General features: G+C 38.1%; 2 protein-coding genes across 2 annotated transcripts; both read right to left on the bottom strand.

The window, feature by feature from the left end:
- Positions 1–16,376: 16,376 nt before the first annotated feature.
- On the bottom strand, positions 16,377–16,769 carry LOC112742357 (uncharacterized). The gene has a single exon (XM_025791594.1). It carries the CDS (start codon positions 16,767–16,769, stop codon positions 16,377–16,379), a length of 393 nt encoding a protein of 130 aa, XP_025647379.1.
- A 538-nt stretch (positions 16,770–17,307) lies between these two features.
- Positions 17,308–19,809, bottom strand: LOC140178518 (uncharacterized). The gene is made up of 4 exons (XM_072215688.1): positions 18,820–19,809; positions 18,527–18,726; positions 17,678–17,901; positions 17,308–17,486 (listed from the first exon to the last, which is right to left on the bottom strand). Exons 1-4 carry the CDS (start codon positions 19,807–19,809, stop codon positions 17,308–17,310), a joined length of 1,593 nt encoding a protein of 530 aa, XP_072071789.1.
- Positions 19,810–20,032: the final 223 nt, after the last annotated feature.

The raw sequence follows: 20,032 nt of genomic DNA, 5'->3' as shown, positions 1-20,032 counted from the left end.
TCTTCTTGTCAACATGCTCCTCTTGTATTCAACTCATCAACAACATGACAACCTTAACCTCCTCCATCAACCTTTCATACACCTCGAGCATATTTGGCTACTCCATCCACTCTCACTGATTCTTCTTGGTTGCCAGATACTAGTGCAAACCACCATATCACTGGTGATGCACATCATATGCTTACATCATCTGCATATAATGGATCAAATCAAATCTTGCTAGGTAATGGCAAAGGTAGTAGAATTTCACATTATGAAAAATTATTTTTAGTTAGCCTCATACATAAAAAGCTTTTTTATTAGATAAACTATTTCTCTCTCCTAAAATCACATATAATCTTGTGAGTATTCAAAAATTTGCTGCTAATAATCATTGCTACTTTGAATTTCATGATGATGCTTGTCTTATAAAATTTTGGAAAACTCAGAAAATGCTTCTTTGGGGCACACCTAAGCAAGGCATTTATATTTTTGATTGTGTGGCTGTGACATCTTCTAATTCTACCTGTTATAATCTTGCTCCTATTTCTGATAAAAATAGCAATTTTTATTTCTTTGATTCCAACTCTAGCAATCTTGTTCCTAGGACTTAATAGCAAAAATTGACTCTTACACACACTGGCATCACAGACTTGGACATTGTGCATCCAAGACTATTCTCAATGTAATGAATAAATACAATGTGAATTCTTCTTCTAAAATTGTTCCTTCCAATGTATGTGAATTTTGTTGCAATGCTAAAATGCATCTCCTTCCCTTCTTTATTGATTCTTTTAATGTTTTTGCACCTTTAGAAATAGTATATGGTGACATTTTGATGTGGATTTTTGAAAACTACTATCGGTAAGTGCACCAATTCATATCAAGTAATATTACAGGAGTGGGTTATTGTTCCTACGAGGATTAACGGACTAAGAAAACAACGGTCAATTGATTAATCTAGTCAGACAATCAAAATTTAGGGTTTTAGAATTCCTTAACATAAAAACAGTAAATAAAATACAGTAAACAATAAATGATTGAGAAAGTAATATGATTAAAAGAGTTAACGTTTCAGAGATGTTGAACTTCAGGAAGAATGCTTTTCACTCTCTACTTTAATCATGCAAGATGTATCTATGGCAAATTATTAGTAATCAAATCCCAATCCCTTGATAATTTAATTTCTCTTAACTTAATAAACTACCAATTTTTTGATTAATTGATTATGAAAAGAGGTGAAGTATGTTCATTGATTTATAAACCACACAATTCACAAGAGTTGACCCTAGTTGATTCGATATCACTTATCAAGTCTAGTTTCAAAAACTTAAAGAATTGTGAGAAAGAGTTTTCAAGCTTAATTCCAAAAACTAAGTTTTCTAATATGATCATTAGAATTTATTTAAGATTAGAGCTATTTTTCAATAGATTCAAACCCTTGTGATGAAGAACGAAAGACTCTTTCTTGAGAAATTATCAATGTATTAATCAAAAGTAGAAAAGCTATAACATTAGTCATTAGAATCAACAGAACTCTTAACCTTAACCAAGGAGATTACTCATATTAAGCTTCAAAACAAAAAACAATATCTAAAAAATGGCCAAAAGGTCCTGTCCAAGTTTTTTAGAAGCCTTTATTTTATACTAAACCTAAAACAAAACCTAAAATTCAAATTCAAACTTCATTAAAACAGAGTCAAATCAAATCTTTCACGATTAATCTTCAGTTCTCATTGTGATTTAGGTCCAAAACTTAGTGATTCAATCTTTTTGCATGCAATGTAGGCTTGGGTGATACTTAAAGTGCTTGTGGATTCTTGGGCCTTGGGCGTGTGGCACCCCCACCCATTGAAGTGTTGCACGCCAATCTTTTCAAGCCCCTAGGAAGCAGCTCCTTGGGCGTGTGGCACACCCACTCCTTGACATATTGCACGCCAATTTCTTCAAGTCCCTGGGAGTAACCATCTTGAGCATGTGGCACGCCCACTTCTTGACATGTTGCACGCCAATTTTTAACATTGGATGAGGCTTCGAAGGTGTGTAGAAACGTCACACCCTTGTTGATTGGCGTGTGGCACGCCATAAATTGCTTCATCCTTGAGGTCCATCCCTGGGTGTGTGGCATGCCCTAGCCTTGGTGTGTTGCATGCTCACTTCCTTTCTTGGCCTGGGAGCCCTTCCTTGGGCATGTAGCATTCCCAACCTTCGCGTGTTGCACGACCACTTTCTTGCTTGAACTGCCTTGTATTGAGCCTCTGAAAAGTTAGTTAAACATGCCATGCCCTTGCAATGGCATGTGGTATGCCACCTTCTCCCTTGGTTCTTCTTTCGGCGTGTGGCATGCCCTCTTGCTAGCGTGTTGCACACTACCTCAAATCTTGAATCATGGGAGCTCATCTTGGCATGTGGCATGCCCCTGTCCTGGCGTGTTGCACACCACCTCCAATGCTTGAATCCTGGAAACTCCACTTGGGCGTGTGGCATGCCCTTGTCTTGGCGTGTTGCACGCCAAAGATTTGTGAAGTTTGGGGCCTAAGTTTGGCCCAGCGTGCTGTGCCTTTAGATTGGCGTGTGGCACACCTTCCATTTGGCGTGTTGCACGCCAGCTCCTTTGCCTTTTGGAGGGTGCTTTCCTTGTTGGCTCTCTTTGTTCATGCTTTGCTTCCCTTTTGTTATCATTCACCTACAATTATCAAGAAATCAAAGCACTTAAAGTACCAATTGAATAATGTATAAAAGCACATAATTATCAAGCAAAAGTTATCAATTCTTTATAAAAAAAAACACCCAAGAAAAGTACTTAAAATGCTCATGCATCACAACACCAAACTTGAGATTTTGCTTGTTCTCAAACAAACAAAGAGTCATGATTTAACATTAAAGAGTTCAAGCTTAAAATTCAAGGGTGAATGGTAGCAATTCAAATGGTTTTGGTTAGCCTTTTCACTTATTCACAATTCAACCCAAATGGTTAAAATCTTTCAAGGCATCTATCCTGATTATATTATGGAACCCTTTCTTGAGGCACTACCTTGAAGCAAGCTTATTTCCTTTTCTTTCATAGCTTATTTTTTTATGGGATGCTTTGTACCTTGAGCTTAGCTTTGAATCTAAATGCTTTGTTTTCAAGCTTTGCTTGATACATAAGCCCCATAAACACTTGACTGAGAGGATCTTTGAGCTTATATTTCTTTTACTTTCCTTAATCAGTGGTGCTTAGAACCTTGGACTTCTCTTTCTTGGGGGTGCTTTGCATCTTGAGTGTAGCTGTGACTTCTAAATGCTTTATTTCAAACTTTGCTTAATACATAAACACCACAAGCACTTGACTAGGAGGCTCTTTGAGCTTATGTTTCTTTTCAACATTCCAGTTAGTGGTACTCAGAGCCTTTGGCTTCTCTTTTAACCTCTTTTTTATTAAGTGTTATTCAATATATTTTGCTTCGTCAAGGCTTTGTCAATTGTAAGGATTCTATAATAGTCCTCTAGATTAAAGCCTCAAGCAATTTTGCTCAGTTTGTGTTGAACATTCTGAGTTAGTTTGACCTTCCAAACTCAAATAGTCATGCTCTTTTTGTTCAACCCCTTTTTTCTTTTTATTTCATTCTTGGTACATGATCTTTGCTTGTTTTATGTAATAAGCACAATTACATTGATGGGTGGTAATAAACAAGACATAATAAGTAATTGAAGGAAAGAAATCACAAATGCATTAGATAAGACAAATAAAATAACATACATGCAAACAATTAAAAGGAAAGAAGCACATATAGCAAATAGAATAGAACTCAACCACCTTAATTGTTATTGCTATTATCTCTATCATCTTCCTCATCATCATCTTCATCTTAATCATCTTCATCATCCTCATCATCATTACCTTGGTGTGGTTCTTTGGCTTTCCACATCTCTTGTTGTGGGTCAAGAGATTGCTAATTGATGTTGACATTCTCATGGAAGAGTTAATTATGAATTCAATCACCAACCTTTGGATATGGTGCCATTGCTAGATTAGATACTTATATTTCCATACATAGCTAGGTAGTTCACTTTGCACTCCATGACTTGCTTGAAATTTTCGAGTATAGCCCATTGATTTTCTTGTTCATGTATGATATGATTGATAAGTCTCCCTTGGTTCAATTGTTCCATCCTAAGTTGCTCAAGTGATATGGTCAGTTGTTGCCAATATTTAGGAGGTGGTAGCGATAAGACTTGAGGGATAGAGGATTCTGCTTCTTGAGTTGGTTGCGGTGGAGGCAGTTGTTGAGCTTCCCTTCTTAGTGGCCTTGGCCTTTGCATACATGGGATGAGCATCACTCTTTTTATTTGTGTGTAATTGGGTGATCCAATCTGATTGAACACATCTTCATCAAACTCAACCCCTGCTTCTTCATAGAGTCTATGAATGAGGTTTGGGGATCTAAGTTTTACTTTCTTTAATACACTTTCAACCATGCGTTGGAGGGGAAATTATTTCCTCCACACTCACCTCCTCTTTGGTCATGATATAGTTGATTACAATGGCTCTTTCTTTAGCCACTTTAGAGTTGTTAGAAGAAAGGATAATGAACATCCTCACAAACTCAAACTAAGCTCTTGCTGCCAGAACAAGATAACTTCTTTTCAATTGGTTTGGGTTCCCTTCGACATCATTTTTTATTGGGTCCCAATATGCAAATATCATTTATGATATCATCGTACCTTGGATAGTTACTTAGTCTCTGCTCACAGCTCATTATAGAAAAAGAAGAAGAAGATGGATCTCCCAGTTTTAAAACTCTTCATATCGCATTGGGTCCAAAGTCCACAGGTTTACCTCTTACATAGCTCATATAAGAGGATTCTAGTTGTCCATCCATTGCAGGGTTTGCATAGAACTCTTGGACTAGCAAGAGTCCCACTTTATTAGGTGGGTTACACAGAGTTGTCCACTTTTGCCTTTGAATTTGTCTGCGGATGTCTGTATAGAGCACTCTTTCTATCTCAAATCCCACATCAGATATTACTATTTTATGGATGTCCACCCATAGAATTGATGTTCATGGAAGGGAGAGAGAAACCTTTTCTCTTCATGTTGAGATTTAGCAGGTGCCTTGCCCTTTCTTTTCTTTAATGAGAATGCATCGGATTTGGGAACCATGGAATGAATAAATATGAATGAAGTAGAACCACAACACCAAACTTAGAAAGTTTCTTGTCCTCAAGCAAGAATATGAGTGTAAGAAGGGAAGGGAGGAGTGAAGAGAGGGTGAGGTGGGGAAGAAGGATAGCTTGTGAATGTGAAGAATGATATGAAATAAAGAAAAGAGAGAGAAGTTTGGTGATGTTTCAATTGGTAAAAGAAGTAGAGAATGAGTGAGGAATGAAGAGTGTGAGTTGCATGAATTTATAAGAAAAATAGTAGTGTGGATCGTGTGGTAAGGGATGAGAGTAGAGATCTAATGGTGTGCATGTATGGGTTGTAATCGAAGATCTTTATAAGGAGTGTAAGATGATATAAGAGTGTATAAGAGAATGTTATTGGTTGTGGTTTTCGATGATAGTGAGTGGTGTATATATGTGAGAAGGCTAAAGGACAAAGTGTATAAATGGATGGAGGCTTTAGGATAAAATGTATAAGTATGAAGTGATGGTGAGTGATTGGCACAGTCAAAGAGGTATTAATGGAAGAGAACCTATGCATGTAGTTGTATGATGACAATGAAGGACTAATGCATATGTTCTTGGTAGATTAATTATCAATGCATGTGATGCATGAGGAATGCAATATAGAGATAGTAATGTGGCATGAAGTGAGTCAAGAGTTAGGTGCACCTAAGGAATGAAATAAGCCATGCATGCATGCAGGGGAGGGTATTGCATAACCTATCCTCTTTTGCAACAATTGCATATGAAAAATACTTAAATTGAATATAAAAATAGTTGAAGAAATATGGAAGATAAGATGCTGGTGCACAAATTGTGAATCACACGTTTCACAACTCGTACCACTAACCAGCAAGTGCACTGGGTCGTCCAAGTAATACCTTACGTGAGTAAGGGTCGAATCCCACGGAGATTGTTGGTTTGAAGCAAGCTATGGTTATTTTGTAACTCTTAGTCAGGATATAATATCAATAATAATTCTTAGTTTTAATTGTAAAAAGTTAAAGGGCATAAAACAAATACTTGTTACTCAATAATGGAGAATATGTTGGGGTTTTGGAGATGCTTTGTCTTCTTTATTTCAGTTTTTCTCTTGTACTCCTCTTCACACACGCAAGGCTCCGCCCATGGCAAGCTGTATGTAAGGTGTCACCGTTGTCAATGGCTACTTTCCGTCCTCTCAGTGAAAATGGTCCAGATACTCTGTCACAGCACGTCTAATCATCTGTTGGTTCTCGATCATGTCGGAATAGAATCCCTTGATTCTTTTGCGTTTGTCACTACGCCCAACAATCACGAGTTTGAATCTCGTCACAGCCATTCAATCCTTGAATCCTACTCGGAATACCACAGACAAGGTTTAGACTTTCCGGATTCTCATGAATGCCGCCATCAATTTTAGCTTATACCACGAAGATTTTGATTAAGAAATCTAAGAGATACTCATTCAATCTGAAGTAGAACGGAGGTGGTTGTCAGGCACATGTTCATGGATTGAGGAAGGTGATGAGTGTCATGGATCATCACCTTCTTCATAGTGAACCGCGAATGAACATCTTAGATAGGAACAAGCGTGTTTGAATGGAAAACAGAGATAATTGCATTAATTCATCAAGACGCTGCAGAGCTCCTCACCCCCAACAATGGAGTTTAGAGACTCATGCCATCAAAGAGTACAAAGTTCAGATCTAAAAATGTCATGAGGTACAAAATAAATCTCTAAAAGTTGTTTAAATACTAAACTAGTAACCTAGGTTTACAGAAAATAAGTAAACTATGATAGATAGTGCAGAAATCCACTTCTGGAGCCCACTTGGTGTGTGCTGGGGCTGAGACTTAAGCTTCTCACGTGCCTGGGCTGTTTTGGGCGTTCAACGCCAGGTTGTAACCTGTTTCTGGCGTTGAACTCCAACTTGTAACTTGTTTCTGGCGCTGGACGCCAGACTGCAACATGGAACTGGCGTTGAACGCCAGTTTACATCATCTATCCTTGAGCAAAGTATGGACTATTATATATTGCTAGAAAGCCCTGGATGTCTACTTTCCAACGCAATTGAGATCGCACCATTTGGAGTTCTGTATCTCCAGAAAATCTACTTTGAGTGCAGGAAGGTCAGAATCCAACAGCATCAGCAGTTCTTTTTTAGCCTGAATCAGATTTTTGCTCAGCTCCCTCAATTTCAGCCAGAAAATACCTGAAATCACAGAAAAATACACAAACTCATAGTAAAGTCCAGAACTGTGATTTTTAATTAAAAACTAATAAAAATATACTAAAAACCAACTAAATCACACTAAAAACTAAGTAAAAACAATGCCAAAAAGCGTATAAATTATCCGCTCATCACAACACCAAACTTAAATTGTTGCTTGTCCCCAAGCAACTAAAAATAAAGTAGGATAAAAAGAAGAGAATATACAATGAATTCCAAAAACATCTATGAAGATCAGTCTTAATTAGATGAGCGGGGCTATTAGCTTTTTGCTTCTGAACAGTTTTGGCATCTCACTTTATCCTTTGAAGTTCAGAATTATTGGTATCTATAGGAACTCAGAATTCAGATAGTGTTATTGATTCTCCTAGTTCAGTATGTTGATTCTTGAACACAGCTACTTTATGAGTCTTGGCCGTGGCCCTAAGCACTCTGTTTTCCAGTATTACCACCGGATACATACACGCCACAGACACATAACTGGGTGAACCTTTTCAGATTGTAACTCAGCTTTGCTAAAGTCCCCAATTAGAGGTGTCCAGGGTTCTTAAGCACACTCTGTTTTTTTGCTTTGGACCTCGACTTTAACCGCTCAGTCTCAAGTTTTCACTTGACACCTTCACGTCACAAGCACATGGTTAGGGACAGCTTGGTTTAGCCGCTAAGGCCAGGATTTTATTCCTTTAGGCCCTCCTATCCACTGATGCTCAAAGCCTTGGATCCTTTTTATTACCCTTGCCTTTTGGTTTTAAGGGCTATTGACTTTTTGCTCTTGCCTTTTGGTTTAAAGAGCTTTTGGCTTTTTCTGCTTGCTTTTTTTTTTTCGCATTTTTTTTCTGCAAGCTTTGTTCTTCACTGTTTTTTCTTGATTCAAGAATCATTTTTATGATTTTTCAGATTATCAAATAACATTTCTCCTTTTTCATCATTCTTTCAAGAGCCAACAATTTTAACATTCATAAGCAACAAATTCAAAAGACATATACACTGTTCAAGCATTCATTCAGAAAACGAAAAGTATTGCCACCACATCAAAATAATTAAACTATTTTAAAATTCAAAATTCATGTACTTCTTTTTATTTTTCAGAAAATAATTTTCATTTAAGAAAGGTGATGGATTCATAGGACATTCATATCTTTAAGACATAGACACTTAGATACTAGTGATCATATAGTAAAGACACAAACATAATTAAACATGAAGCATAGTAAACGAAAAATAGGAAAATAAGAACAAGGAGATTAAGGAATGGGTCCACCTTAATGAGGGTGGCGTCTTCCTCTTCTTGAAGAACCAATGGTGCTCTTGAGCTCCTCTATATCTCTTCCTTGCCTTTGTTGCTCTTTCCTCATAGCTCTTTGATCTGCAGTCAATTGCTCTACCACTGAATTATGGAAAAACAAAAGCAATGCTTTTACCACACCAAACTTAAAAGGTTTGCTCGTCCTCGAGCAAAAGAAGAAAGAAGTGGAGAAGATGGAGGAGATGGAAGTGTGTGAATGGATGGGTTTGGGAGGGGAATGGTTTGAATTTGAATGGTGAGGTAGGTGGGGATCCTGTGGGGTCCACAGATCCAGTGGGGTCAAGGATTTAGCATCCCTGCTCCAATTAGGCGTACAAAATGCCCTTACTGTGCAATCCTGGCGTTTAACGCCAGACTGCTGCCTATTTCTGGCGTTAAACGCCCAAATGTAGCCTGTTTCTGGCGTTTAACGCCAGACTGATGCTTGTTTCTGGCATTAAACGCCAGCTTGGTGCTTGTTTCTGGCGTTAAACGCCAGACATATGCTTGTTTCTGGCGTTTAAACGCCAGAATGATCTTCCTCCGGGGTGTGCTATTTTTCATGCTGTTTTTCATTCTATTTTTGATTTTCCATTTGTTTTTGTGACTTCACATGATCATCAACCTAAAGAAAACATAAAATAGCAATGGAAAATAAATAGATATAATTAAATAACATTGGGTTGCCTCCCAACAAGCGCTTCTTTAATGTCAATAGCTTGACAGTGAGCTCTCATGGAGCCTCACAGATAATCAGAGCAAGGTTGGGACCTCCCAACACCAAACTTAGAGTTTGACTGTGGGGGCTTTGGTTGACTCTGCAGTGAGAGAAGCTTTTCATGCTTCCTCTCCATGGTTACAGAAGGAGAACCTTGTGTCTTATAGTTTGCAATGTCTTCAAACCACAGAGCTTCCTGAATAGCAAACAATTGCTCATCCGGAAAGGTTTCAGAGATCTCAGTAGGAGGGAGGGATGCTCCTGCTATTGGTTCTATCCGGGACAGGTGATCAGCTACTTGATTCTCTGTCCCTTTTCTGTCTCTTATTTCTATATCAAACTCTTGCAGAAGCAACACCCATCTTATGAGCCTGGGCTTTGAATCCTGCTTTGTGAGTAGATATTTAAGAGCAGCATGGTCAGTGTACACAATCACTTTTGATCCTACTAAATAGGATCTAAACTTGTCAATGGCATAAACCACTGCAAGTAATTCTTTTTCTGTGGTTGTGTAATTTTTCTGGGCATCATTTAAAACACTGCTAGCATAATAAATGACATGCAGAAGCTTGTTATGCCTCTGTCCCAATACTGCACCAATGGTATGGTCACTGGCATCACACATTAGTTCGAATGGTAATGTCCAGTCTGGTGCAGAAATAACTGGTGCTGTGACCAGCTTAGCTTTCAGGGTCTCAAACGCCTGCAGACACTTTGTGTCAAACACAAATGGCGTGTCAGCAGCTAGCAGATTGCTCAGAGGTTTTGCAATTTTTGAAAAATCCTTTATAAACCTCCTATAGAATCCTGCATGCCCCAGAAAGCTTCTAATTGCCTTAACATTGGCAGGTGGTGGTAATTTTTCAATTACTTCAACTTTAGCTTGATCCACCTCTATTCCCTTGTTTGAAATTTTATGCCCAAGGACAATCCCTTCAATCACCATAAAGTGACATTTTTCCCAGTTTAAAACTAGGTTGGTCTCTTGGCATCTTTTCAGAACAAGTGCTAAATGGTTAAGGCATGAGCTGAATGAGTCTCCAAATACTGAAAAGTCATCCATGAAGACTTCCAGAAACTTCTCTACCATATCAGAGAAGATAGAGAGCATGCATCTCTGAAAGGTTGCAGGTGCATTACACAGACCAAAAGGCATCCTTCTGTAGGCAAACACTCCAGAAGGACATGTGAATGCTGTTTTCTCTTGGTCCTGAGGATCTACTGCAATTTGGTTGTAACTGGAATAGCCATCCAAAAAGCAGTAATATTCATGACCTGCTAGTCTCTCTAGCATCTGGTCCATGAATGGTAAAGGAAAATGATCCTTCTTGGTGGCTGTATTGAGCCTTCTGTAGTCAATACACATACGCCATCCTGTAACTGTTCTTGTAGGAACCAGTTCATTCTTTTCATTATGAACCACTGTCATTCCTCCCTTCTTAGGGACAACATGGACAGGGCTCACCCAGGGGCTATCAGAAATAGGATAGATAATCCCAGCCTCTAGTAACTTAGTGACCTCTTTCTGCACCACCTCCTTCAAGGCGGGATTTAGCCGCCTCTGTCGTTGAACCACTGGCTTAGCATCATCTTCCAATAGGATCTTGTGCATGCATCTGGCTGGGCTAATGCCCTTAAGATCACTTATGGACCACCCAAGAGCTGTCTTGTGTGTCCTTAGCACTTGAATTAGTGCTTTCTCTTCCTGTGGCCCTAGCAGAGCTTATGATTACAGGAAAAGTGTCACCTTCTCCCAGAAATGCATATTTCAAGGATGGTGGTAGTGGTTTAAGCTCAGGTTTAGAAGGTTTCTCCTCTTCCTGAGGAGTTTTCAGAGGTTCTTTTATTTCCTCTGGTTCCTCCAGATCAGGCTGAACATCTTTAAAAATGTCCTCTAGCTCTGATTCGAGACTCTCAGTCATATGGACCTCTTCCACCAGAGAGTCAATAATATTAACGCCCAAGCAGTCGTCTGATGTGTCTGGATGTTGCATAGCTTTGACAACATTCAACTTAAACTCATCCTCATTGACTCTCAGGGTTATCTCCCCTTTTTGGACGTCAATGAGGGTTCGTCCAGTTGCTAGGAATGGTCTTCCTAGAATGAGAGTTGCACTCTTGTGCTCCTCCATTTCCAGCACTACAAAGTCAGTAGGGAAGGCAAATGGCCCAACCTTGACAATCATATCCTCAATTATGCCTGATGGGTATTTAATGGAGCCATCAGCAAGTTGAAGACAGATCCAGGTTGGTTTGACCTCTTCAGTCAAGCCAAGCTTTCTGATAGTGGATGCAGGGATTAGGTTGATGCTTGCCCCAAGATCACATAGAGCTGTCTTGGTGCAGTTACCCTCTAATATGCATGGTATCATAAAGCTCCCGGGATCTTTAAGCTTTTCTGGGAAGCTTTTTAGAATGACTGCACTGCATTCTTCAGTGAGGAGAACCCTTTCAGTTTCTCTCCAATCCTTCTTATGACTCAAGATATCTTTCATGAACTTGGCATAAGAGGGTATTTGCTCAAGTGCCTCTACAAACAGAATCTTTATTTCAAGAGTCCTGAGATAGTCTGCAAAGCGGGCAAATTGCTTATCCTGCTCCTCTTTGCGGAGTTTTTGAGGATAAGGCATCTTGGCTTTGTATTCCTCAACCTTAGTTGCTGCAGGTTTATTTCCTACAGAGGTAGGTTGGGAAGCCTTCTTGAGGGACTTATTATCAGCACTTGCAGGTGTCTGATCCCTCACTGGCATTTGAAAGCCAGGGTTGGAAGCTGGAGTGGCGTTAGACGCCAACTCCTCATCTGTTCCTGGTGTCTGAACGCCAGAACTGTGCTTCCTTTGGGCGTTCAACGCCAGTTCCTTGCTTGTTTCTGGCGTTGAACGCCAGTCCTGAGCATGGTTTGGCCGTTCAGCGCTAGCCTTCCACCCAATTTCTGGTGTTTTAGCGCCAGAATTATTTTTTCCTGGGCTCTTACTGTCCTTAGATGGAATTTGGGTAGTTTGCTCATTTCTTGGCTTCCTGCTGCCTTGAGGTGGGGTATTTAATATTTTCCCACTTCTTAATTGAACTGCTTGACATTCTTCTGTTATTTGTTTTGACAGCTGCTGCTTTGTTTGCTTTAATTGTTCTTCCATATTTATATTAGCCATCCTTGTCTCTTGTAGTCTCTCCTTGAATTCGGCTAACTGTTTTGTTAGAAAATCTAATTGCTGATTGAATTCAGTAGCTTGTTCAGCAGGACTGAGTTCAGTAGTCACTGTTTTAGCCTCTTCTTTCATGGAAGGTTCGTTGCTTAAGTACAGATGCTGATTTCTGGCAACTGTATCAATGAGCTCTTGAGCTTCTTCAATTGTATTCCTCATGTGGATAGATCCACCAGCTGAGTAGTCTAGAGACATCTGAGCTCTTTCTGTAAGCCCATAATAGAAGATGTCTAGCTGAAGCCACTTTGAAAACATCTCAGAGGGGCATTTTCTTAGCATCTCTCTGTATCTCTCCCAGGCATCATAAAGAGGTTCATTATCTCCTTGTTTAAAGCCTTGGATGTCCAGCCTTAGCTGTGTCATCCGTTTTGGAGGAAAGTATTGATTCAGGAATTTCTCTGTCAGCTGTTTCCATGTCTTTATGCTAGCCTTAGTTTGGTTATTTAACCACCTCTTGGCTTGGTCTTTTACAGCAAATGGAAACAGTAATAATCTGTAGACATCCTGATCTACTTCCTTATCATGTATTGTGTCAGCAATTTGTAAAAATTGTGCCAGAAACTCTGTAGGTTCTTCCTGTGGAAGACCGGAATACTGGCAACTTTGCTGCACCATGATAATGAGCTGAGGATTCAACTCAAAGTTACTGACTCCAATGGAGGGTATACTGATACTACTCCCATATGAAGCAGTAGAGGGGTTAGCATATGACCCCAGAGTCCTTTTGGACTGTTCATTTCCACTTAGATCCATGATGGAGAAAGGGAGATGATGTAAAAAAAAATTATTTTTATTTATTTAATTATTATTTATTTCGAAAATAAAATAAATTAAAATAAAATAAATAAAAATGGGTGAAGATTTTTGAAAAATGGAGAGAGGGAAAAGAAAAAAAAAGAAAAAAAATGGTTAGGGAGTTTTGAAAAAGATATGATTTGAAAAAGATTTTAAATTTTGAAATAAAAATCTGAATTTTAAAAATAAATTTCGAAAATTTGTTTTAAAATAGAGAGAAAAGATATTTTTGAATTTAAAGAGGAAAGAGAAAAACAATAAGATAGCACAAGATTTAAAATTTTTAGATCTAATGCTCCTTGTTTTCGAAAATTTTGGAGGGAAAACACCAAGGAACACCAAACTTAAAAATTTTAAGATCAAGACACAAGGAAAACTCAAGAACACTTTGAAGACTCACAAGAACACAAGAACATGAAGAAAGAACACCAAACTTAAAATTTTTAGTAAACCAAAATAAAATTTTCGAAAAACAAAAAAAAATCAACAAGAAAACACCAAACTTAAAGTTTGGCACAAGATTTGATAGAAAAATTATTTTTGAAAAAGAAGATTTTGAAAAGAATATAAAAGATTCTGACCCAATTGCCAAGAACACAGACTAACGCTCTAGCCAACTGAGTTATAAATGTAACACTTGTTTTGAAGAAGTATTTTTAAATAACTAAGAATGAAAAATTTATTTTTTTTGAAAACTAATGTTTTGAAAAGGCACAAGAAAAACAAGAAAAATCACAAAACAAGAAAAACTAAAGATCAAACAAGAAAAAAAAATTCAATTATAAAAATATAATTTAAAAAAAAAATTTTTTTGAAAAGAAAAAAATAAGGATTCTAAAATTTTAACCAAAAACAACATTAGAAGACTCTAAACCAAAAAGAAAAAATTTTCCTAATATAAGCAACAAGATTCACCGTCAGTTGTTCAAACTCAAACAATTCCCAGCAACGGCGCCAAAAACTTGGTGCACAAATTGTGAATCACACGTTTCACAACTCGTACCACTAACCAGCAAGTGCACTGGGTCGTCCAAGTAATACCTTACCTGAGTAAGGGTCGAATCCCACGGAGATTGTTGGTTTGAAGCAAGCTATGGTTATCTTGTAACTCTTAGTCAGGATATAATATCAATAATAATTCTTAGTTTTAATTGTAAAAAGTCAAAGGGCATAAAACAAATACTTGTTACTCAATAATGGAGAATATGTTGGGGTTTTGGAGATGCTTTGTCTTCTTTATTTCAGTTTTTCTCTTGTACTCCTCTTCACACACACAAGGCTCCACCCATGGCAAGCTGTATGTAAAGTGTCACTGTTGTCAATGGCTACTTCCCGTCCTCTCAGTGAAAATGGTCCAGATGCTCTGTCACAGCACGGCTAATCATCTGTTGGTTCTCGATCATGTCGGAATAGAATCCCTTGATTCTTTTGCGTCTGTCACTACGCCCAACAATCATGAGTTTGAATCTCGTCACAGCCATTCAATCCTTGAATCCTACTCGGAATACCACAGACAAGGTTTAGACTTTCTGGATTCTCATGAATGCCGCCATCAATTCTAGCTTATACCACGAAGATTCTGATTAAGAAATCTAAGAGATACTCATTCAATCTGAAGTAGAACGGAGGTGGTTGTCAGGCACATGTTCATAGATTGAGGAAGGTGATGAGTGTCACGGATCATCACCTTCTTCATAGTGAAGCGCGAATGAACATCTTAGATAGGAACACACATGTTTGAATGGAAAACAGAGATAATTGCATTAATTTATCAAGACGCTGCAGAGCTCCTCACCCCCAACAATGAAGTTTAGAGACTCATGCCATCAAAGAGTACAAAGTTCAGATCTAAAAATGTCATGAGGTACAAAATAAATCTCTAAAAGTTGTTTAAATACTAAACTAGTAACCTAGGTTTACAGAAAATAAGTAAACTATGATAGATAGTGTAGAAATCCACTTCTGGGGCCCACTTGGTGTGTGCTGGGGCCGAGACTTAAGCTTCTCACGTGCCTGGGCTGTTTTGGGCGTTCAACGCCAGGTTGTAACCTGTTTCTGGCATTGAACTCCAACTTGTAATTTGTTTCTGGCGCTGGACGCCAGACTGCAACATGGAACTGGCGTTGAACGCCAGTTTACGTCATCTATCCTTGAGCAAAGTATGGACTATTATATATTGCTGGAAAGCCCTGGATGTCTACTTTCCAACGCAATTGAGAGCGCGCCATTTGGAGTTTTGTAGCTCCAGAAAATCCACTTTGAATGTAGGAAGGTCAGAATCCAACAACATCAGCAGTCCTTTTTCAGCCTGAATCAGATTTTTGCTCAGCTCCCTCAATTTCAGCCAGAAAATATCTGAAATCACAGAAAAACACACAAACTCATAGTAAATTCCAGAAATGTGATTTTTAATTAAAAACTAATAAAAATATACTAAAAAACCAACTAAATCATACTAAAAACTAAGTAAAAACAATGCCAAAAAGCGTATAAATTATCCGCTCATTAGATGCCATGCATAGAATGCATTAAAAACTTCCTAAAGGAATAACTTAACTATTGTGATTGCATAGAAAAAATGTGGTGCAGCTAATGAATGCGCCTTGCATAAATGAAATGTGCCAACACCAAACTTAGTGTAGTAATACCAAATTTAATGTGGCACATTCACTATAGAGCTAGGCCAAGTATCCAGTCGAGTGAAATTCGATTAATCTTGGTGGGAGAACACCAAACTTACTCCATACAATACATACATACTAAAACAAAAAATAATTAAATGCTAAATGAAAAGAGCTAGAACAGAAATTACTAAATGATGGGTTGCCTCCCATTAAACGCTTCTTTAACATCACTAGCTTGACGGTGTAGCTTCTTCAAGTGAGGATTTGAGTGGTTCTCTGACAATCTATATCACCTCTAAGGTAGTGCTTCAATCTCTGGCCATTGACAGTGAATTTCCTCCCAGAATTCTCTTCCATAACCTCAATATGACCATATGGTGACACTTTGATGATAGTGAAAGGCCCAGACTATCTAGACTTCAACTTTCCTAGGAAGAGCTTTAACCTTGAATTGAAAAGAAGCACCATTTGTCTAGGATCAAATGTTCTTGTGGAGATCCTCTTGTCATGCCACATTTTAGTCTTCTTCTTGTAAAGCTTAGCATTTTTATAAGCCTTCACTCTAAACTCATCAAGCTCATTTAGTTGAAGCAACCTCTTCTCTCCCACAGTCTTTGTATCAAAGTTAAGAAACTTTGTTGTCCAATATGTTGTATGCTCCAGTTCCACTAGCAAGTAACAAGCCTTGCCATAGACAAGTTGATAACGTGGAATCCCAATGGATATTTTGAATGCCGTTTTGAAAGCACAGAGAGCGTCATCAATCTTCTTCGCCCATTCTTTCCTTGAAACTCTCACCATCTTCTTAAGGATTCTCTTGAGTTCTCTATTTGAGATCTTCACTTGGCCACTAGTTTGAGGATGGTAGGGGTGGCCACCTTATGCTTGACTTCATATCTTTGGAGAAGTGTGTCCAATTGTTTTTTACAAAAGTGGCTACCTCTATCACTAATCAAGGTTCTTGGAATACCAAACCTACTGAATATATACTTCTTGAGGAAGCTAAACACCACTTTAGCATCAATGGTAGGCAAAGGTACGGCCTCTACCCACTTAGAAACATAATCAACAATCACTAAGATATAATTATTGGAGTAAGAGGAAGGGAATGGTCCCATGAAATCTATTCCCCACACATCAAACAACTCCACTTTCAGAATAGAATTTTGTGGCATTTTATTCTTTTTGGGCAAACTCCCAACTCTTTGGCATTAGTCACAATTTTTCACAAATTTTCTAGTATCTTTGAAAAGTGTGGGACAATAAAAATCACATTGGAGGACCATTGTTGCAGTCCTTTCTCCACCAAAATGTCCACATATTCAGAACCATGGTAATGTCAGAGAACTTCTTTAGTCTCTTCATCTGAGATGCATATCTGGATTATGCCATCTAAACCCCTCTTGAACAAGTAAGGAACATCCCATAAGAAGTATTTAACATCATGATGTAACTTCTTTGCTTGTTGCTTAGTGAACTCCTTTGGAATGATCCTCCCAGCCTTATAATTTGCTATGTCTGCAAACCAAAGTGTATTGTGTATTACAAAGAGTTTCTCATCAGGAAATCCTTCATTTAAGGGGATTTGATGAGCTTGAGATTCCACTGGTTCAAGTCTAGAAAGATGGTCAGCTACTTGATTTTCAAAACTCTTTCGGTCTCTAATTTCAATATCAAATTCTTGAAATAGGAGCATTAATCTAATCAACCTTGGTTAGCATCTTGTTTGGTCAAAAGATACTTAAGAGTATAGTGATCAGTGTAGACAATTACTTTTGAACCAATTAAATAGGACCTAAACTTATCAAATGCGAAAATCACAGCTAGAAGTTCTTTCTCTGTTATGGTATAATTCTTTTGGGCATCATTAAGAACACGCTTGCATAATATATTACATGCAATAGCTTCTCTTGTCTTTGCTCCAAAACTACTCCTATTGCAAAATCACTTGCATCACACATTAACTCAAAGGTGAAGTCCAATTTGGGGGAGCAATAATGGGTGCAGAGACAAGCTAAGCTTTAAGAGTTTCAAAAGTATGCAAGCATTCATGATCAAAGATAAAAGAAACATCAGCAACCAAGATATTGATAAATGATTTAGCAATTTTTGAAAAGTCCTTTATAAATCTCCTATAAAATCTAGCATGATCGAGGAAACTCCTTATTGCTTTCACATTCACACGGGGTGGTAATTTCTCAATTACCTCCACCTTGGCTTTGTCAACTTCTATCCCTTTGTTTGAGATGCGGTATCCAAGATCAATAACTTAATTTACCATAAAATGACATTTCTCCTAATTCAAAATAAGATTTATTTCTTGGTACCTTCTCAAAACTAAAGCTAGATGTTGTAAGCAAGCTTCAAAAGAATCACCAAAAATAGAGAAATCATCCATAAATACCTCAATGAATTTTTCAACTATGTTAGAAAAAACCTTTAAAAGTAGTAGGAGCATTGAAAAGTCCAAAAGACATGCGGCGGTAGGCAAAGACACCAAATAGGCAAGTGAATACCGTCTTCTCTTGATCTTAGGGTCTACTATAATTTGATTATACCTCGAATAACCATCCAAGAAGCAATAAAATGCATGTCCAGCTAATTTCTCAATCATTTGGTCAATGAAGGGTAATGAGAAGTGGTCATTCCTTATAGCGGTATTGAGCCTTCTATAGTCAATACACATCCTCCAACCGGTTATGGTTCTAGTGGGGATGAGTTCATTATTCTCATTGGCAACCACTATGACTCCTCCTTTCTTGGAAATAACTTACACCGGACTCACCCAAAGACTATAAAAAATTGGGTAAATGATTTTGGCTTCCCATAGCTTCATGACCTATTTTCAAACCACCTCTTTCATGATCAGGTTGAGCTGCTTCTGTGCTTGCACCACTGGTTTGGAGTCTTCTTCAAGTAAGATTTTATGCATGTACATTATTGGGCTTATTCCCGTAAGATCACCAATGGTCCACCCAAGAGAACTTTTGTGATCTCTCAACACCTTGAGCAAATCTTTTTCCTCATTCAAGCCTAGAGAAGAGCTTATAATCATTGGATATGTATTGTTGTCACCAAAGAAAGCATATTTAAGATTGGGAGGCAGAGGCTTTAGCTTAAGCTTGGGTGCCTCCTCCTCCTTTGCTGGAACATGTGAGGCTTCAAATTCCTTAGGTATTGGGGACTTCTCATTTTTGGCTAAGTCTTTTTCTTTAAGGGGTTCAAGAGAATTGTTGATCTCCTCCTCTTCTAGAGTCTCTTGTAACAAGGGGTCGATTATATCAATCTTCATACACCCTTCAGAATTATTGGGATGTTGCACGGCCTTCAATATATTGAATACAATATGATCATCATGCACTCTTAATATCAACTCACCTTTTTGTACATCAATTAAAGCTTTCCCAGTGTCAAGGAATGGTCTTCCCAAGATAATGGAGGTATTGGTATTTTCTTTCATGTCAAGAATTACAAAATCAGCAGGGAGTATGAATTTACCCACTTTCACCAACAAGTTCTCAACTACTCCATGTGGGAACTTAATGGAATGATCTGCAAGTTGAAGAGAGATCCTTGTGGACTTCAATTCATCAATTTGCATCTTCTTCATCAAGGAGAATGGCATGAGATTATTGCTAGCCCCCAAGTCACAAAGAGCTCTTTCAATAGTAATCTCACCAATGGTGCAAGGAATCAAGAAACTCCCGGGATCCTTCAACTTTTGGGGTAAATTATTTTGTATGATTGCACTACACTCCTTATTAAGGACCACTGTTTCATCCTCCCTCCATTTCTTCTTTTTTGCTAGCAACTCCTTCATAAACTTTGCATAGAGAGGCATTTATTCCAAGGCTTCAGCAAAAAGAGTATTAACTTGTAGCTTTCTGAAAACCTTCAAGAACTTAGAGAATTGCTTGTTCTTGGTCTTCTTTTGTAGTCTTTGAGGGTATGAAATTTTAGACTTGTATTCTACCACTTTAACCTCCTCTATTGGTTTCTCTTTTGAAGCTTGAATTGGTTGTGTAGGGGAGTTTGTAGGGACGTATTTTCCTTGAAGAATGACC

Source organism: Arachis hypogaea, chromosome 14 (genome assembly GCF_003086295.3).
Source record: "Arachis hypogaea cultivar Tifrunner chromosome 14, arahy.Tifrunner.gnm2.J5K5, whole genome shotgun sequence".
Taxonomy (NCBI): Eukaryota; Viridiplantae; Streptophyta; class Magnoliopsida; order Fabales; family Fabaceae; genus Arachis; species Arachis hypogaea.
This window is presented reverse-complemented; position numbering and strand designations above follow the sequence as displayed.